The sequence below is a fragment of the Haemaphysalis longicornis genome, unplaced genomic scaffold, assembly GCF_048455015.1.
Source record: "Haemaphysalis longicornis isolate Haplotype H1 unplaced genomic scaffold, Haemaphysalis longicornis Haplotype H1 scaffold_2, whole genome shotgun sequence".
Classification (NCBI taxonomy): Eukaryota; Metazoa; Arthropoda; class Arachnida; order Ixodida; family Ixodidae; genus Haemaphysalis; species Haemaphysalis longicornis.
In genome coordinates, this window is record NW_027526295.1 from 267,368,146 (window position 1) to 267,383,246 (window position 15,101).

The 15,101-nt window shown below is 49.0% G+C and overlaps 1 protein-coding gene across 1 annotated transcript; it reads left to right on the forward strand.

Moving 5' to 3' along the window:
- Nucleotides 1–12,932: 12,932 nt before the first annotated feature.
- On the forward strand, nucleotides 12,933–14,816 carry LOC144168626 (chitinase-3-like protein 2). The gene has a single exon (XM_077697573.1). It carries the CDS (start codon nucleotides 12,933–12,935, stop codon nucleotides 14,814–14,816), a length of 1,884 nt encoding a protein of 627 aa, XP_077553699.1.
- The last annotated feature ends 285 nt before the right edge of the window (nucleotides 14,817–15,101 follow it).

Below are 15,101 nucleotides of genomic sequence, written 5' to 3' on the forward strand. Positions count from 1 at the left end.
ATCGTGTATTAGTAAAATACTCTCAAGCTCAGTGGTTTTGTTAATGATGCTTCTTGCATTTATATTCAGGAGACGCCAACAGTGTTGTGAGGGGAGAGGGCATTCTCAAGGATGCTGCGGAGTTGTGCTCCCTGACGGAATCTGTACTCGCGAGTTTGTACTGAAATCCCATACAAAAGTTTCGTCGTCGATGCGCAGCTTTTCGTTAACGAGATAGACCTTCTTTCCACTCTCTTTATCAGCTTTCGCACTCTCCCACAACAGTTTGCGCTTTTGAAGTGTAAGTCTAGAGTAATCATTTGAAATGAATATGTTGCTGCCTCTAAGTTTTTTTTTTTTTTTGCATTTTTCAAAATGGCCTGTTTTTCGTTATAATCCTGCAGGAACCGGATGACTGGGCGGTTTCCTAACCATTTCCCAAGTTTGTGAATTCTACCAGTCGAGTGACACTCTACCTTAAGCTGTTTTTGGAGCACATAAGTACCTTCTTTTTTAATAGCTCTTCCGTTTCACCTTTTTCTTCCGACAGACTATACACAACTAAGTTTGACCGGCGGCTTCGGTCTTCGATGTCAACTAGTTTTTCAGACTGGTGCGCAACAGAAGATTCAAGGGATATTAGACTAGATTTTACACCTTCAAATTGGGATGTTGAAGAAGCCATGCCCTGCAGAAGCTTCTCAATTTCATCAACTTTTGAGCAAAGGGCTTGCAACGTAATTTCCGTCGCAGCTTGTTGAGCTTTGATCTCGTCTATGCACGTAAGAATGACCTTTTGACCGTCCAAAACGTCAGCTATGGTCGGACCAGGGTTTGACTCAACATCCCCGCAAAGTAGTAGTTTGCAAATGTGGTAACAGTGCTTAAAATGCACAAACAAGTAAGTGGGCATGGTGAACCTATTACTGGTTTTTACACGGCAGAGTGCACAACAAACCTGAACAAAAAGAGGAATAGGCCTGGTCAACATGGCTGTTGGCTTCAGTTGGCCATGCCCACTGATGAAGAATTGGTGAAGTCCGGGATTTATAGCCATAGTCTTCGGTGACGTCCCGGTACATGTACACGGTACATTATATGACATGTATGGTTGAGGTCAACTGAATATTCAGATGACGTTTTCTACCATCGCTGACTTCTTGTCCAACCGGCTTTTTTTTAGATCTTCATTTAAAAGTCCAAGCGCACAGCTTCCGGGCGCGCTTCTAAGAAGACAAGCCGGGCTGACAGCCAAGGAAGACCAGGCGTCGCACTGGCACCCGAATGGTGAAAACCTAATGACGCCTGCAGTCATTTGCTAAGTGCGGCGTCAACGGAAACACTGATGTCGTTGAGCCCGAGCCCTCTTGGAGGGACTGCGCAGCAGCCAGACCGGAAAACGCTTTTCTTTTTGAGCACGGAGATGAGTTAACGCCTCTTAGGACACAAAGCCTCTGAACTACATTGGAACGGTTTTAGGACGGATGAACCCGTTAAATTTGTTGATTATACTGGCCTAAATCGATGAACGTGTCAAGCAAAAATGCGGATCCGGCCTGAAATTGACGAGAAAGCAAGGGGGAAATGTAAGAGGCCAGGATGTTTTATCGTTGTGTGAGTACAGTTCGCTCGACGGCGCTTGCTGCAGGAACCTCGAGCGGAGCTAATTTCACAAGCTGGTGCGGCTGCTCGTTTCTTTTCTTAAAACGTTCTCCCTAATTCCGTAGGACTGACTGCAAACGCTGTTTGCGACAGGTAAAGTGTGGCCCCACTAAGTGCTTCTGAGCCATGTGCTCGCGGGGTGGCACGTGCCAGGTTCCATTTTCTCTTTCCGTAGCGCAACGTAGGTGCGTTAGCCTGGCTGGGCGAGCTTACTCCTGCACGGAAGCGCGTCTGGGGTGGAGGAAATATTCACAAACTGCAGAAGGAAAAAAAGAAAGCCCGAGAGCTCACCATGGCAGGAACTGTGCAGGACATGATGTAAAAACAGAGCGGTAGGACGAAATACACGAGGAAAGGAACCAGACAGGACGAGCGCTGTAGGAGTTGTTGGAACCGTGTAGGAGTTGAGACTCATGATACTAGTTTGAGTTACGCGTGACAAACGCTACACAACAGCATAACGTATAATAGTCGAATACAGTTGGTGCTTGTATAACAAGGTCGATGGTACTGTGTAAAGGTGATTCACAGCTTTTAACAAATTTTTGAAGTACAGAAGCTGCTGTGACTTTTGGTGATTGGCCGCGAATACAGTCAAACCCGTTTATAGCGAATTGTAATATGCGCCGCGATTAGTTCGATATATCCAATAGTTCGATGTAGCCGAACCCGCCAATAATGAGTTTTTGTTACGAGTTCGCAATGCTTCGGTCACCCCCACGCATGCAGGACCGAACACAGTAAACTTTGTCATTGCAATACACAAAACAATCCCCATTTATTGCAAGCTATAAAGCTACTTCCCACCGTAACTGCCTACTTCGCGAAAAAAAAACGATGATTCTTGTTTTCAGTTTCGTCTTAGCGGCATCAACTAGCAGAGAATTCTCTACATGACACATCGTTTGCACCAGTTCGAGTCCGTGTCCCTCAATACTAAAGCAATGTTGGCGGAGGACATCCGCTGCCGAAAGCGCTTCATTAATCGTCGGATGGCTTGACATCCTCTGCCCCTTCGATGCTTTCAGAATCCGCAGCACCAGCTGTCACGACATTGGCGATGGTGCCTCTGTCCGAGGGGCTCACAGTGATGGAAACGTCATCGTCGACACTCAAGAACATCTCGAAGGACACTCCTTTCGGCACAGCATCGAGAACATTGGCGATATCTTCTCACAGTTCACCGATGCTGCCGTCTTGGTCAGGGCTCGCTGACTGGGTGGGCTCCGTGGGAGTCCCACGCGTTGAAAAAAAGTTACGGAAAGTGTCGGGCGTCACATCGCTCAATGCAAGGTTGAACATTTCAATCGCGACCAATTAACATCTCAATGGCCGCTCCGGACCATGCATTTCGGCGGCAATTCTAGGCGCGCCGGCGGCAATTCTAGGCGCGCCGTTATAAGGAGTATGCTTCGCGTGTATTTTCGTGAGAGATTTGCTTTTGTTCGATATATAACAGAAATCGCTCTATCCGGGTTCATTATAACCGGGTTTAACTGTAATTTTAAAAGGTCACACTCGGGCGGAGAAATTGCCGGAACGCCTCGCAAGGCTATACGTCCGGCTGCCTGCTAATAACTCGGTCTCTCCCTCTCTGTCCTAGATAGTATGAACGAGGGGGAGGGCTCTGTGCAAGAAAATAAATCTGATTGTTTGGAAAGTTTCGGCACGGGAACGTTACATCGTGGAATACTTGCGAGACTTTTCTATATCTATGGATTCTTAACCATATTCTTGGAAGTATCCTGTCTCAATGCAAATTCTGTTATGCGAGAAACTAAGATACCGCGAAAAGATGACAGTAGGAGCTGTTTCTCCCAGTAGTCGCCACTGTACTCTGCGTGAGTTCTCTGTCTTACATTTTTGCGTAAGCAGCCGGGTTATAATTGGTGTCTAAGCAACAAGACAGACATGCATAACCGCTAGCAGGAACCCGCGTTGTAAGCGGCGCTTTCTGGAAGTTCTGCGGAACTATACGCACAGTTTCAACAGGGAAGGGACGGCGTGTGTCGCCCAAACAAGCAGGCGAACGCGACCCGGCTAATTGCTCAGTCGCTAATTCCATTTTGTCGAGCGAGCACCGAGGACCCAGGGGACCGTGCTGTCTCGGACGAAAAAAGGGGGGAGGCTCGTCGCAGAGGCCCCGCAGGTAGATTGTGTTTTCACCCGCGTGGAGACCTTCTATTCAGAAGGTTGGTTGGAGTCGCGGGAACTGAGGAGTGTGTGAATTTGTGTTTGCCATGAAACATCGTTTACTGCACGTGTTACTTTAGTTGCGTGCAGTGTTCGTATTGCTTGCGGGTGATCATTGAGCGTAAGAAATGTAGATTGCTGGTTGCACACGTATCTTTCGGAACAAGCACCTACGGACGTGTTCGTGTCGAAGGATAGCTGCTGCGGACGATGTGTACGAAACAAAGTGGGCTGGACCAATGGCGATCGTTTCCGATGGAGTGTTATAGTATCAGGACTGTAGCGTTTTCGTGGTCGCAGTAGACACGGTTACTGTGCTGCAGCGCACTGCAGGTGCGTACAAAACTAGACAGACTACAACTTTCCTATTTCCCCCCGTCAGCATGATTGCACGTGCTCGCAGTGGACTTCGCCGACGGGGTCACCGACCGCGCTCGTCGATATGCACCAGCGCCGCCTCGTGGAACTTCATCCCTCGCACAAAGGTGCCGCGGCGACAGAGAGCAATTGCAAAAAAAGTTCTTTTTTTGGTCACCCATTTGCGTCATCAGGATGTATAGGTCTGTTTATAAATGACGTGGGTCAGTACTGAGAGAATGCTCCTGATGGTAACGAGCCAAGTCAAAGCCATTCAAGGCTTCATCACCCTCTAACCCCTTTCTTATCGCAGTTGCATACCCTCTGGCTCCTCCTTCCCTGGATCTCTCTCACTCATACGTTTCCCTCCCCAATCTCTGTGTTCCTTCCGATGTCCTCTCGCCTCCATCTTCCCCCCTCATGTTTGACCCCTTTCTCTTCCCCCTAATGCTCAACTCCTCTTCTCGCCTTCGATATATTCCTCTCCTCCTCCTCATTTTTTCACTTCCTCCTCCCTACACCCCGATCATCCGCATCTTCCTCCCATATCTCCCCTGCCCATGCGCTCCGCTGGACCCGTGCCACTGTAGGACCCTCGTCATTACCGACTATAGAATGAACGCCCTGCCTTCCACGTGACACTTGTTCTGGAAATTTTATCGGTTCGGGGCGATGTATCCAGTGATGGACTCCGAACCGTCCACATCAACAGCAGCTGAGCAATATGACTGCACGCAAAACACCGCAATATCCGTTCCATATGTATCACGAGTTGTGAGTTGCGCATCGTCCGTCTTCCTTCGTCTGTCTGTATGTCCATTTAGCGCAAGTTTCGTGATACATAATGCACCAACTAGCCCAACAGCACGTTATCCGTTCCATAGTTCAACCAAAATCTTTTCGCATTCACTACACACGGACAGCTTAGGTATCCTAGAATTCTTTTGTTTACAGAGACACTTTGCCGGTATTTCAACAAGAGAACCCATGCCATCGTCCTTCGATTTCTTTTTTGCAGTTTAATCGATTCATTGCTACTTATGCATGTGTCGCACCACGCTACTTACCCTGAAATAAACAGACTACATTTCAGCCCTATGTTAGTTGACATTTGTAAGTGAGAGGTTACGTTTAGGTCCTGCGAGCCAAAGCTTATGCCCAGCTGGGCAGCATATAATTGATATGGGTTTTCCCATTTAAATCTTCTTGTATTGTTACTTTAATTTACTTGAAGGTCATATGCTTTATAAGCTTTCCAGTTACCTCATAATGAAAAAAATGCATTCCGTTTCTTTTGTTTTCTAATATAGGCTCCGTTATGGGGGGCTTCACTTTAATTTACTGTTTTACGTAACAGGTTCAGAAAGTTTTCAAGCTGAATCACAAGCAATCTGATGTGTTGGTGTTACATTTTGGAGTACATTAAACAGTAACGTGCGAATAACCGAACAGTATCATCAGAACGCAAGCTATTCTCAAAGTTGCTTATCTAAACCAGGAAGAGGAGAAGACCCAGCCCAGGCCTTTGGGGGACACCGAATGTCACTGCCGGAACACCGATTTTCCTCCTTCATTTTCACAATCCGCATGTTGTTAATAAAATCAGCAAACACCTATGACAAATCTAATCAATTCGACCAGTATTGCTAGAAACCTCGCAGAAGCTTCAGCACTGTTTCTACAAATCCAGTGTAGCGAACGCGGCGCAACCGCCCGGTCTCTCCGGTGAAAACCCTAGTGTTATCGTTCTCGCATCACCCACTTCGCAGCCGCGTCGATTTTGAATGAGCGCTCCTCTGGCGGCGGGGATACTTGTAAATGGCGGAGGCTGCAGGAGTGTGTGCGAACCGTGCGCGTCAGCCGCGGAGAGCCAGCGTGTTTGGAGCGTCGCTAAGCGTGATGGGCATTTCGGAAATTGCGCTGTCAGTCCACATTTGTGTCGCGTCATTTGCCTCGGCACCAGAGCCGCCAGCGCGCCTGTGACCCCACCGAGGCGCCGATCACCGCAGATGCGACCGCGAGGTCGAACGGCGCTCGCGCCCCGTTGGGCTTGCGCTCGCAGCTTATGCTGGCACCGATGGAGATTGCCTTAGCCGTATATTGCTTCCTTTGCGGGACGTTGATCGTCTTTTTTCAGGTCTGTGCGTTTGGTGGGATTTTCGGTTGTCTTAAACATGTGCTGAGTGCGCAGATAGTCATGAAATTGTTTAATAAAGAATTCACTCACTGAAAAAAATGATGGATGGTTTGGCTGCGCCAACCACAAAGCGCCGTGAGAAAGCTTATGTTTTTCGTTGTTGCGTATAGATTTTATTCATTAATGCTTGGACTAAATTAACTCTTTTGTTGCACCAAGCAAGCCCTTGCGAAGCCGTTGCTACCCGCTGTGGTGGCTCAGTGGCTAAGGCGTTGTGCTGCTGAGCATGAGGACGCGGGTTCGATTCCCGGCCGCGGCGGCCGCTTTTCTGACGGAGGCGAAAAGCAAAAACGCCCGTGTGTACGGGATCTCGGCGCACGTTAAAGATCCACAGGTGGTCAAAACTAACCCGGAACCCTCCACCACGGCGTGCCTCGTCGCCCGCGTTGCGTCGGCGCTTTAAGCCCTACAATCAATCAATCCTCTCTAGAGACTTCGGATGGCGAGCCTGATTCACTTTCTACATTCATAGAAACGCATGCGCGCGCCTTTGCGCACGAAGTGAAGCGCCAGCACCTGTTAGCAAGGCGCGCTGTGTATACGCGATACATCACGCCCAACGCTTAGCTCGTATACATGACAACTAGCTGGACCCAAGTGTGAAGTGGGACCCAGCAGCACTTCTTTTTTTCTTTTTCTTGCAGGCTTCATGCAAAGGCGAAATACAGGTTGATGGGCTAGCAGTGATTTCGTTCTAAAATATTTAGCACGACATTTCTCCATGCCCAGTCCGCGCGTTCGCCTGGCCTGGCTTAACAGTGGGCGCATAAGTATGTCTGTTTTTTTTGTAATTATTATCTAATATTTTGAAATATTGGGGCTCTTGCACGCGGAAGCTACACATTGGCTATGAGACGTGCCGGAGGGCACAGGATTAATTTTGATCACCTGGGGGAACTTTGACCTGCCCAGAAATATCGACACATGGGTGTTTTTGCTTCTGGCCTCCATCAGGAAAGCGGCTGCGACGATCTGGAATCCAATCCGCGTACTTGTGCTCATAGAGTTTCTTACAGTATACACTAGAGAGGAATCTGGCGCTAGCGTCTATGCGGCTCACATCAAGGTCGTCTGTGTCGTCATGGTCCGCCATTATACATCGCGCTCGCCTTAGTTTCATCATTGGATTGGATTGAAACATTTTAGTGACCGCACATTTAAACAAAGTGCCACAAAAACGCGAAGAATAGTGTGCAATTAAGTAAGTGGAAAACAAAAACAGGCTGTTTTAAAACTAAGGAAAAAAGAAGTAAAGCGTATTTTTGCCGGAGCGGTTGTGCCTGCTATTCCGCAGGACAAGGTTGTAGTTACGAACAATGTTAATATTTGGGGGGTAACTCATTAGAGACCGTGATTTTATTATTTTACCATTATTTCAAATAACAAGTTGTTTGCAGAGCTTCGAAAGTTTTTTGAGCGTGCCTACGAAAACGTTGCCTTCGTGGTGAACCGGTGCACCGCGACCGCCAGCTAGTTTAACAAAAAGAAAAAGAAAACGTGGCGTTAAACAGTCGTGCACGATGACAAGATAGGATGCATACAAGTGCCCGTATCTGCCGTATCTTGTCTTCGTCGAGGTACGTTTTGTTTCTTCTTTTTGTGGGCTACAAATTTCGCGGCGGCATATTACCCGCTCAGTAATACGTCCTTCGACTGCGGCATGAGCAACGTCAGGTGCGATCACGCATTGCCTGCTGTTTCACTGAACACGGCTACCACAGAAACGGGAGGATTTCGGCTTCCTTGTAGCTCGTAAACGTGTTAATGCATAGTGAAGAAAGCAAATACCAAAAACCGCTTAAGAATCCAATTGTCATGCCAAGCCCAAGCCAAAAATGGGGTCTTCCCATGAACCCCCATGACGACATGGATTACGAGGCGCAGTGGCGCAGTTTCCTCTCTGGTATACTTATTAAGAAACGCTATTCTTGTGCTCAGCAGCACGATGATTGTTATCTAGAAAACCTTGATGTACCTGCACCCCTTGTTATCTAGAAAACCCTGATATACTTGCGCCCTAGGGGCACTAACCCTGAAAGTCGCTATCTCGGTGGCCGACAGGCAGCGTTCCATTAAAGCGCCATAACATGTGTGGTGGCTGTTTTTTAGATGCGGCGCATCTCTTGCTCTGAGGCATGTCCCTCCTGCGTCGTCGGCGTCCGTCCGCACGCCACTTGCGCATGCGCGACTCTCCTCCGTTCGTCTCTCCCACAGCTGTGCGCAAAACTCACTCCGGCGCATTAGCATAACGACAGCTGGCGCGCTTGGTTGGAGCGCGCTTCGCTGCGTTAACGCTGCTTTAACAGCTGCTCCGGTGCGCATGTGCGCGCATGCGCGACTCTTTCCCGCGGTCTCCTCTCCTTCAAGCGCTGTGAATATAAAGCGGGTATCGCTCCGCGGTGGTTCAGTCAGCGCTCGCTCTCGTTCTTCTCGAACATCGACGATGAAACAAAGATTCGACCACTGCTGCGGCAACCGCTCACTGTGCACTTAACTGACCATAAAGTAATCATTCTTAAATGTAATAAAGAGCTGGGTGGTGGTCGCTAAAAGACGTGTACTCTCTCACGTGTTGCCTCGCGGGGAGATGGGGGCAATTTTTTTCTTTCTTTTTGTCTTTTCTCTCGCTTGCTTGCAATCCGTTTGCTTACATAATCCCCGTTTTAAACGCCGTAAACAATATCGGCGGGATCATAATCTCAACGATTGCATCTCTACCAAACATTCAAGGTGCCATAGGTGTAACGATTTCATGAAAACCGTTTTAAGGGAATAAATTTGACAAGTAACGCCAGTTTCGGTGGTTTCTCGGCGCCATACGCACATAACACCATGTCATGCTCCAAATGAGAACGTGCATAATGGATAGACCAAACCATCGCCTCCTGTACAGGAGGCGATGACTAAACCCTGGCTTTAAGAACAGTGTTGCTAAACGATGCTAAAGAAAGCCTCCTCTTTATGGCAAAATGTGAATGTGAACGCGAGGAAACTGCGATAGCTTATGAAGAAATTCTACAACGTAATTCCAAACAATAGAGCAGATAACATAAAATATGTGCGTAGGTATACTTGTAATTTTTTGGGGGTGCTATTCAGGTCTATTAGAACGTTCGTACGCGCGCACTAACACTCTTCTGGTTATTTTACTGATTGGCTATTTCAAAAGAAAAAGATTGTTAGTCTAATGTGCTGACCCTAACTGTTGGCCGATCCACCAATTGAGTATGTGCCACTCACCGATGAACAACGTCATCATCATCATTGAAATGTGGTGTTCTTGATCCGATGGAGAGTGTCTTTAGGCCTGTGGGTATAGCGGATGGTCCCAAGTGGTGAAACTGGGGTTAAAAGTGCGCGCCGAGTATTCCAAGGGGACACCTCGAGGGGTTTCTGCGGCGTTGTTCCTTTTATTTATTACTTGTCCGTATCTGTGCGTAGGCGAGGGGTCATTGCAGTCAGCGGCAGGTGATATCTCAGTGGGCAGACGGGACTTGAGTGCCAAGCCATGTCGTTCCCCTGCACCCGGTCCGGCACCGTGGTGGGGCAGCGCTGGCCATAATGGAGGGAGGAATTAGCGGATCATTGTGCTGGCACGCCTCGGCATCGAACTCCCGCTACGCGGGTTGTTGCAGTAGTCTCGCAACCTGAGACCGTGTAAGTCCCGGCGGTGGTCGGCCGAGACCGGTCAGTCGGGGAGAATGCAAACTTTCGCTTCTTTGTTTCGGTCTTTTTTTCCCGGGCCAAGATAGCAATTATTGATGAGAGTGAGTTGAACCACGCATTGTTCGATGGATATTGTTCTTGCGGACACCTCGGCTGCGTTAGGACACACGACGTGACATAAATATCGGGAAAACGAAAAATAGACATAGAACAAAACCAGAAGAGTTACAAATTCGCAAGACTCTACGTAGATGTGAATGCCACCATAGCTCGAAGAGTTCCTCGGGACACCAAAGTCTGCTCACGTGCTCTGAAGGCGAATGCCTATTAACAATTTTTTTACTGCCTTATCGTATTTGGGTCTCTTCCTTTGCTTTCGTGTCCTTGTTTTGGAGCGAATTACCCTCTGACCGGCTTCTCTTTTGCTTTTGTATGTGTCTCTTCTTCGTTTTGTTCCCGCGTCTTATTGCGCAAATTACGTCAGCAAGTAGACTGTCACACGTCGCAACTTCCACGCAATCATGGTTCTGCGTGGCTGCTGTGCACCTGTTCTGCTCACGTGCCATCATGTTCACGGGTACTGCGCCGCACACTATTCTAAAACTTGTACGTTTTCAATTTATAGTTTCGTGAATGTTGTGGAGCGGGCACATTAGCCGCTGAAAGTTCCAGGTTTCTTCCCGATCTCCGAAGGCGGTGTGGTCCGCAAAAAAAAAAAAAAAAAAAAAAAAAGAACGACAACGGCAACAAATTTTGCTCTACCACTGGCAATGTCCGTAGATAGCACATACGCTGCTACTAAGGCAACTCGGGGCAAAAAATTATCAGAGCACATAAATGCTTCTTTTTTGTTTTTATGGCGGCGGCCGGACAACAACGACGCCGGACAACAACGATGGTCGGACAACAAGGACAGACAACAACGATGTTCTTCGGCAGAATGGGGAGCTTAGGGCATACGCCTTAAAATATTTGTTGTGGTAAACCTAGTTTGTCGTGAACACCAATTGGACGTGCAAGGGTGGTGGCTTTTACGAGTTGGTCATACGCTTCTATTTGTAAGGGCTTTGTGTCGTCATCCTCTTTCCGTTTTCTCCGTCGTAAATTTGTGTCTTCGAGTAGAACAAAAGGGGCACTGAAATGAGCTTGCAAAGTTTCTATTTATGCCTGCATTGAGCAGCACAACTGCTTTTTTGTTTCGTTTTATTGTACATTGGTAATATAGCACACTACCTTTTATAAAGGTTGGAGAAAAAAACACCAGGTGGCCTTCGCGGCTACCTATTCTGAACGACTTTTGTCATGTCACACGGGCTCCCAACGTAGTTTGCGACACTTCCGCTGCGCTAAGACAGGCGGGGTGACATAAAGAATGAAAAAAAAAAAGAAATATACAACGAAGCATTCAGAATTACTACCTAACTGCTACAAACTTTAATGCTCGTGTACTTAGAGTTTGTCCATTTATGATAATGTGACCACGCATACAGTTTTTGTCTCTTAAATGCTACCGTGTAGCGTTAATCGCGTTGTCGCAGCCGATCCCACCAATTAGGACAGTAGGAGGGAGCAGGTAAACGTGCAGTTTCCAGCGAGCTTACCTCGGGGGGAAAAATTAGCAGTGGCTTAGCTCGGCTATGCCAGGATATACGTAGCGTGAGCTAAGGTTCATCTGGTTTGCTGCTGAAACAATTTCCAATCCAATCCAATCCAGTCCAATACAATACAATCCAATTTAATCAATTTAATCAATTGATTCTAATCAATTGATTCTAATCAATTGAATTTAATCAATTCAATTCAATCCAATTTAATCCAATCCAACGTAGTCGCGGCGGCGGCGGCGGCGGCTCCGGTGCGCTAGCTGTGAGCCGTGAGACGGCACTGCTCCCCGCGCATGCGCATCACGGCTCTCCAGGAGCCACGCGAAACTGCTCAACCTCTGCCAGTGTAGCTCACGCTACAAAATACGCGTAGGTCCACCAAAAAGACGACCCAACACGTGGTCGCAAAAAAAAGAAAAAAACGAAATGCGCAGAAGTTCGTCGAAAAGACGACCGAACATGTGGACTGAGGCTGACAAAGCTATTATGCTAAGTTAAAACTCTCTCCAGTGTCTTGTAATGATCAAACATAATGCCTTGGTTAAGCAGTAAAGTCCTCGCCTTTGTGATTCGAAATAAAAGTTTTCCCTTTCCTCATATCAATTTCTTAGCGTACTGGGTCTCTTAAAAGGGTGCCAGACGTTTTTACAAGTAGAAAACTACAGCAAACTAAGTAGATTGCTGGAGGCCCTGCCTTCGGTTTTACCCTCCTCTTACTCAGGTTTTACTCAATCATTTAGCCTGTACAGGCTCTGGAAATAAAATTAATTTAACTCAGTCTTCTTCCGGCATTAAAAAATATTAAAAGCCAGCTAGCTACTAACTTCAAAGTTATAGACACAGGCTAAAGCTTCGCCTGAACACTGTTTTCTCAACCTGTAAAAATATCCAGGGAAGGGTTCATGAAGTGATTAAAGAAATGAACAAGCGAGTTTTTGGCAAGCAAATGATTGGCTTGTGTTATCAAGCCTAATCAGGAATAAATTTTGGGGCGGATTTCGGTGGGTTATTACAAGAGCTTTTTTGGCTTCAGTTGTTTTATTGTAACTCTGACAAGCTGACCAATTCGCCTGAACCTACCCCCTCTTGCCCACGAATCTCTGATACTAGGCCACCTAGTGCGGCTTACGGCACTTGCATCAGAAGAAGCAGAGGTTCCTTTTTGGGCACGCCCTCATGAGCGCGAGCACGTGCCACGCTCGATTTTTCGGGCCACCACCACCACCACCACCACAGCAGCAGCATTTCTGGCTTCGGTCACAGAAAGGGAAAACATGCCGTGCCAACCATGCCATAGCCCAACGACCCGGCCCCTGGGAAAAGCAAGAAATCCTGAGACCGCCGTTCCAACCCGCACATCAGTCCATAGGGGCGCGGCGGGCAACTACGACCGCTGCGAAGCGGCTCACACCTCCGACGCCTGCTGTGATGAATGCAGCTGTTGCTTCGAGCCCGCTCCGCGCTGCCAAGTCAGCACCGTCCACAGGCCCCGCTGCTCAGCGAACGCCAACTTGGACTTGTACGGGGCACCCACGGCCAGAGCACAAGGCCTGCGTGTCGTAGCGACGGCGCCACGCCCTCGGGTGCAGCCGAACGCACCTGTTCCCGTCATGGTGGACGCGGTGCCAGTCGAGTTGAGAGGCTCTGGCACAGTCTTCTGCGTCGTCTTCGTTCTCGCCATAATATTCGTAGCAGTCATGGTCGTCCAGGTGTATCTCATGCACATGACCTCTTACCATGACCCACTGCTGGCCGCGATTGAAGAGCACGACAAACAAGACGCAGCGCACGGCGGGCAAGGACAACGCGAGCAGGCCACGTCCACACCGCCAGCCATTCCCTGGAAGGTGAAACCCGGCTCGCGACCAGCCGACGTTGTGTCGCGGCGCCCTTACGCACACTGGAAGTCAAAGGGTGAAAGTGCACTCGCCGTTGAAAAAAAGCTAGCTGCGGAGCGCCAAACGCCACCTCCAGCACCACCACCCCCACCGGTACTTCGCGACTACCCGCTCCTGCTGCCTCGCGACTATAAGGGCGAGCGAAAGTCGATCTGCATGTACCACGCCGCAGACGCTGGACGAACGCGCAACGGGGCACATTACAAGCCCTGGAACTTCCCCTACCACCTCTGCACGCACGTCGTCTACTGCTGCGCCGGAATTTCCGGCGAGCTCGATGTCATCTCGCGCCACTTCGATATCGACATCACGGATGGATCCATCGCGTCGTTCGCAGCCATGAAGTTGAAGAACCCTTACCTGCGTGTCTACATCGGTATCGGTAGCGACGACAAGGACCGAGCGGGCTTGGCCAGGGTAGTCGCCAGCGTCGACATGCGCCAGAAGTTCGCCCAGAATGCCGTAGCGTGGATGCGCCGAGCCCAGTACGATGGCATGGTCCTCTACTGGAGGTACCCATTCCTGGAGCAGAAGTCAAGGCTGGTAGACACGATGCGGTACTTGCGTCAGGGGCTTCGGAGCCTGTACCTAACCGTCGGCATCGTTGTACCCTTGGATGAGATGCTGCGGAACCGCTTCAACGTCTCTGAGCTGTCCCGGGTTCTCGACGATTACACGATATTCGTAGATCCACTAGACGTCCACGGGCCTTCGTACGACTCCACTTTCATCCCGTTAAGGGACGGCACGGTGCAACTCTACGCCGGTATATTCATGAGCACGCTCCATGGCGAAGTCAACAAAGGTCAGCTTAAGGACGGTCGCTTCCGTCTATGCTACCTACTTCCGGTCAACGCGATTTCCTTCACCCTAGAAGGGGCCACACAGACTGCGGTCAACTCTCCAAGTGTAGGTCCTGGAGAGCCCGGCCCCAGCACGAACGTTCCAGGTTTTCTCTCCTATGATGAGGTGTGCTCGCAAACGTGGGAGACGGTGCGCCGCGTCCGCTACGGTGTTGTAGCTACCCGCGGCAATCAATGGGTAGTGTACCAGAACAGAAGTTCTGTGCGTGAATTTATAACAGTGCTTAGTCTAGTAACCGGATACGCGAAGTGCCTCGGCGTGTGGGACCCATTCTGGGACGACTTTGCAGGAGTGTGTGGGGAAGGCCCATACCCACTCACGCGAGCGATCTTCGCCAAGGTAATCGGCCGAAAGATTCCCGTTCATGAGTCGCTAAGCGCCAAGAAATCGCTTTAGGGCACAGCTGGCGTGACTTTATGGTGCTCAATATGTTATTTTGGCGTACATTTCGTATCCGTGAATATGAATTACGTTTGTGCTTCACCAGCTATAAAAATGCTTTTTTAACACGCGTGTCCCTCCGAATGTGCCGCTGAAACTTCAAGTACATGGCTGCAGCCGACACGTGAATTTTGTGATACATCTGCCATTGCAACGCATGGAAGCCGTACGCCGGGTGCTGGGTATGAAGCATTCCTTTTATCGTCGGACGAAGCAGGTGTTCCTTCTAAACAGACGCTT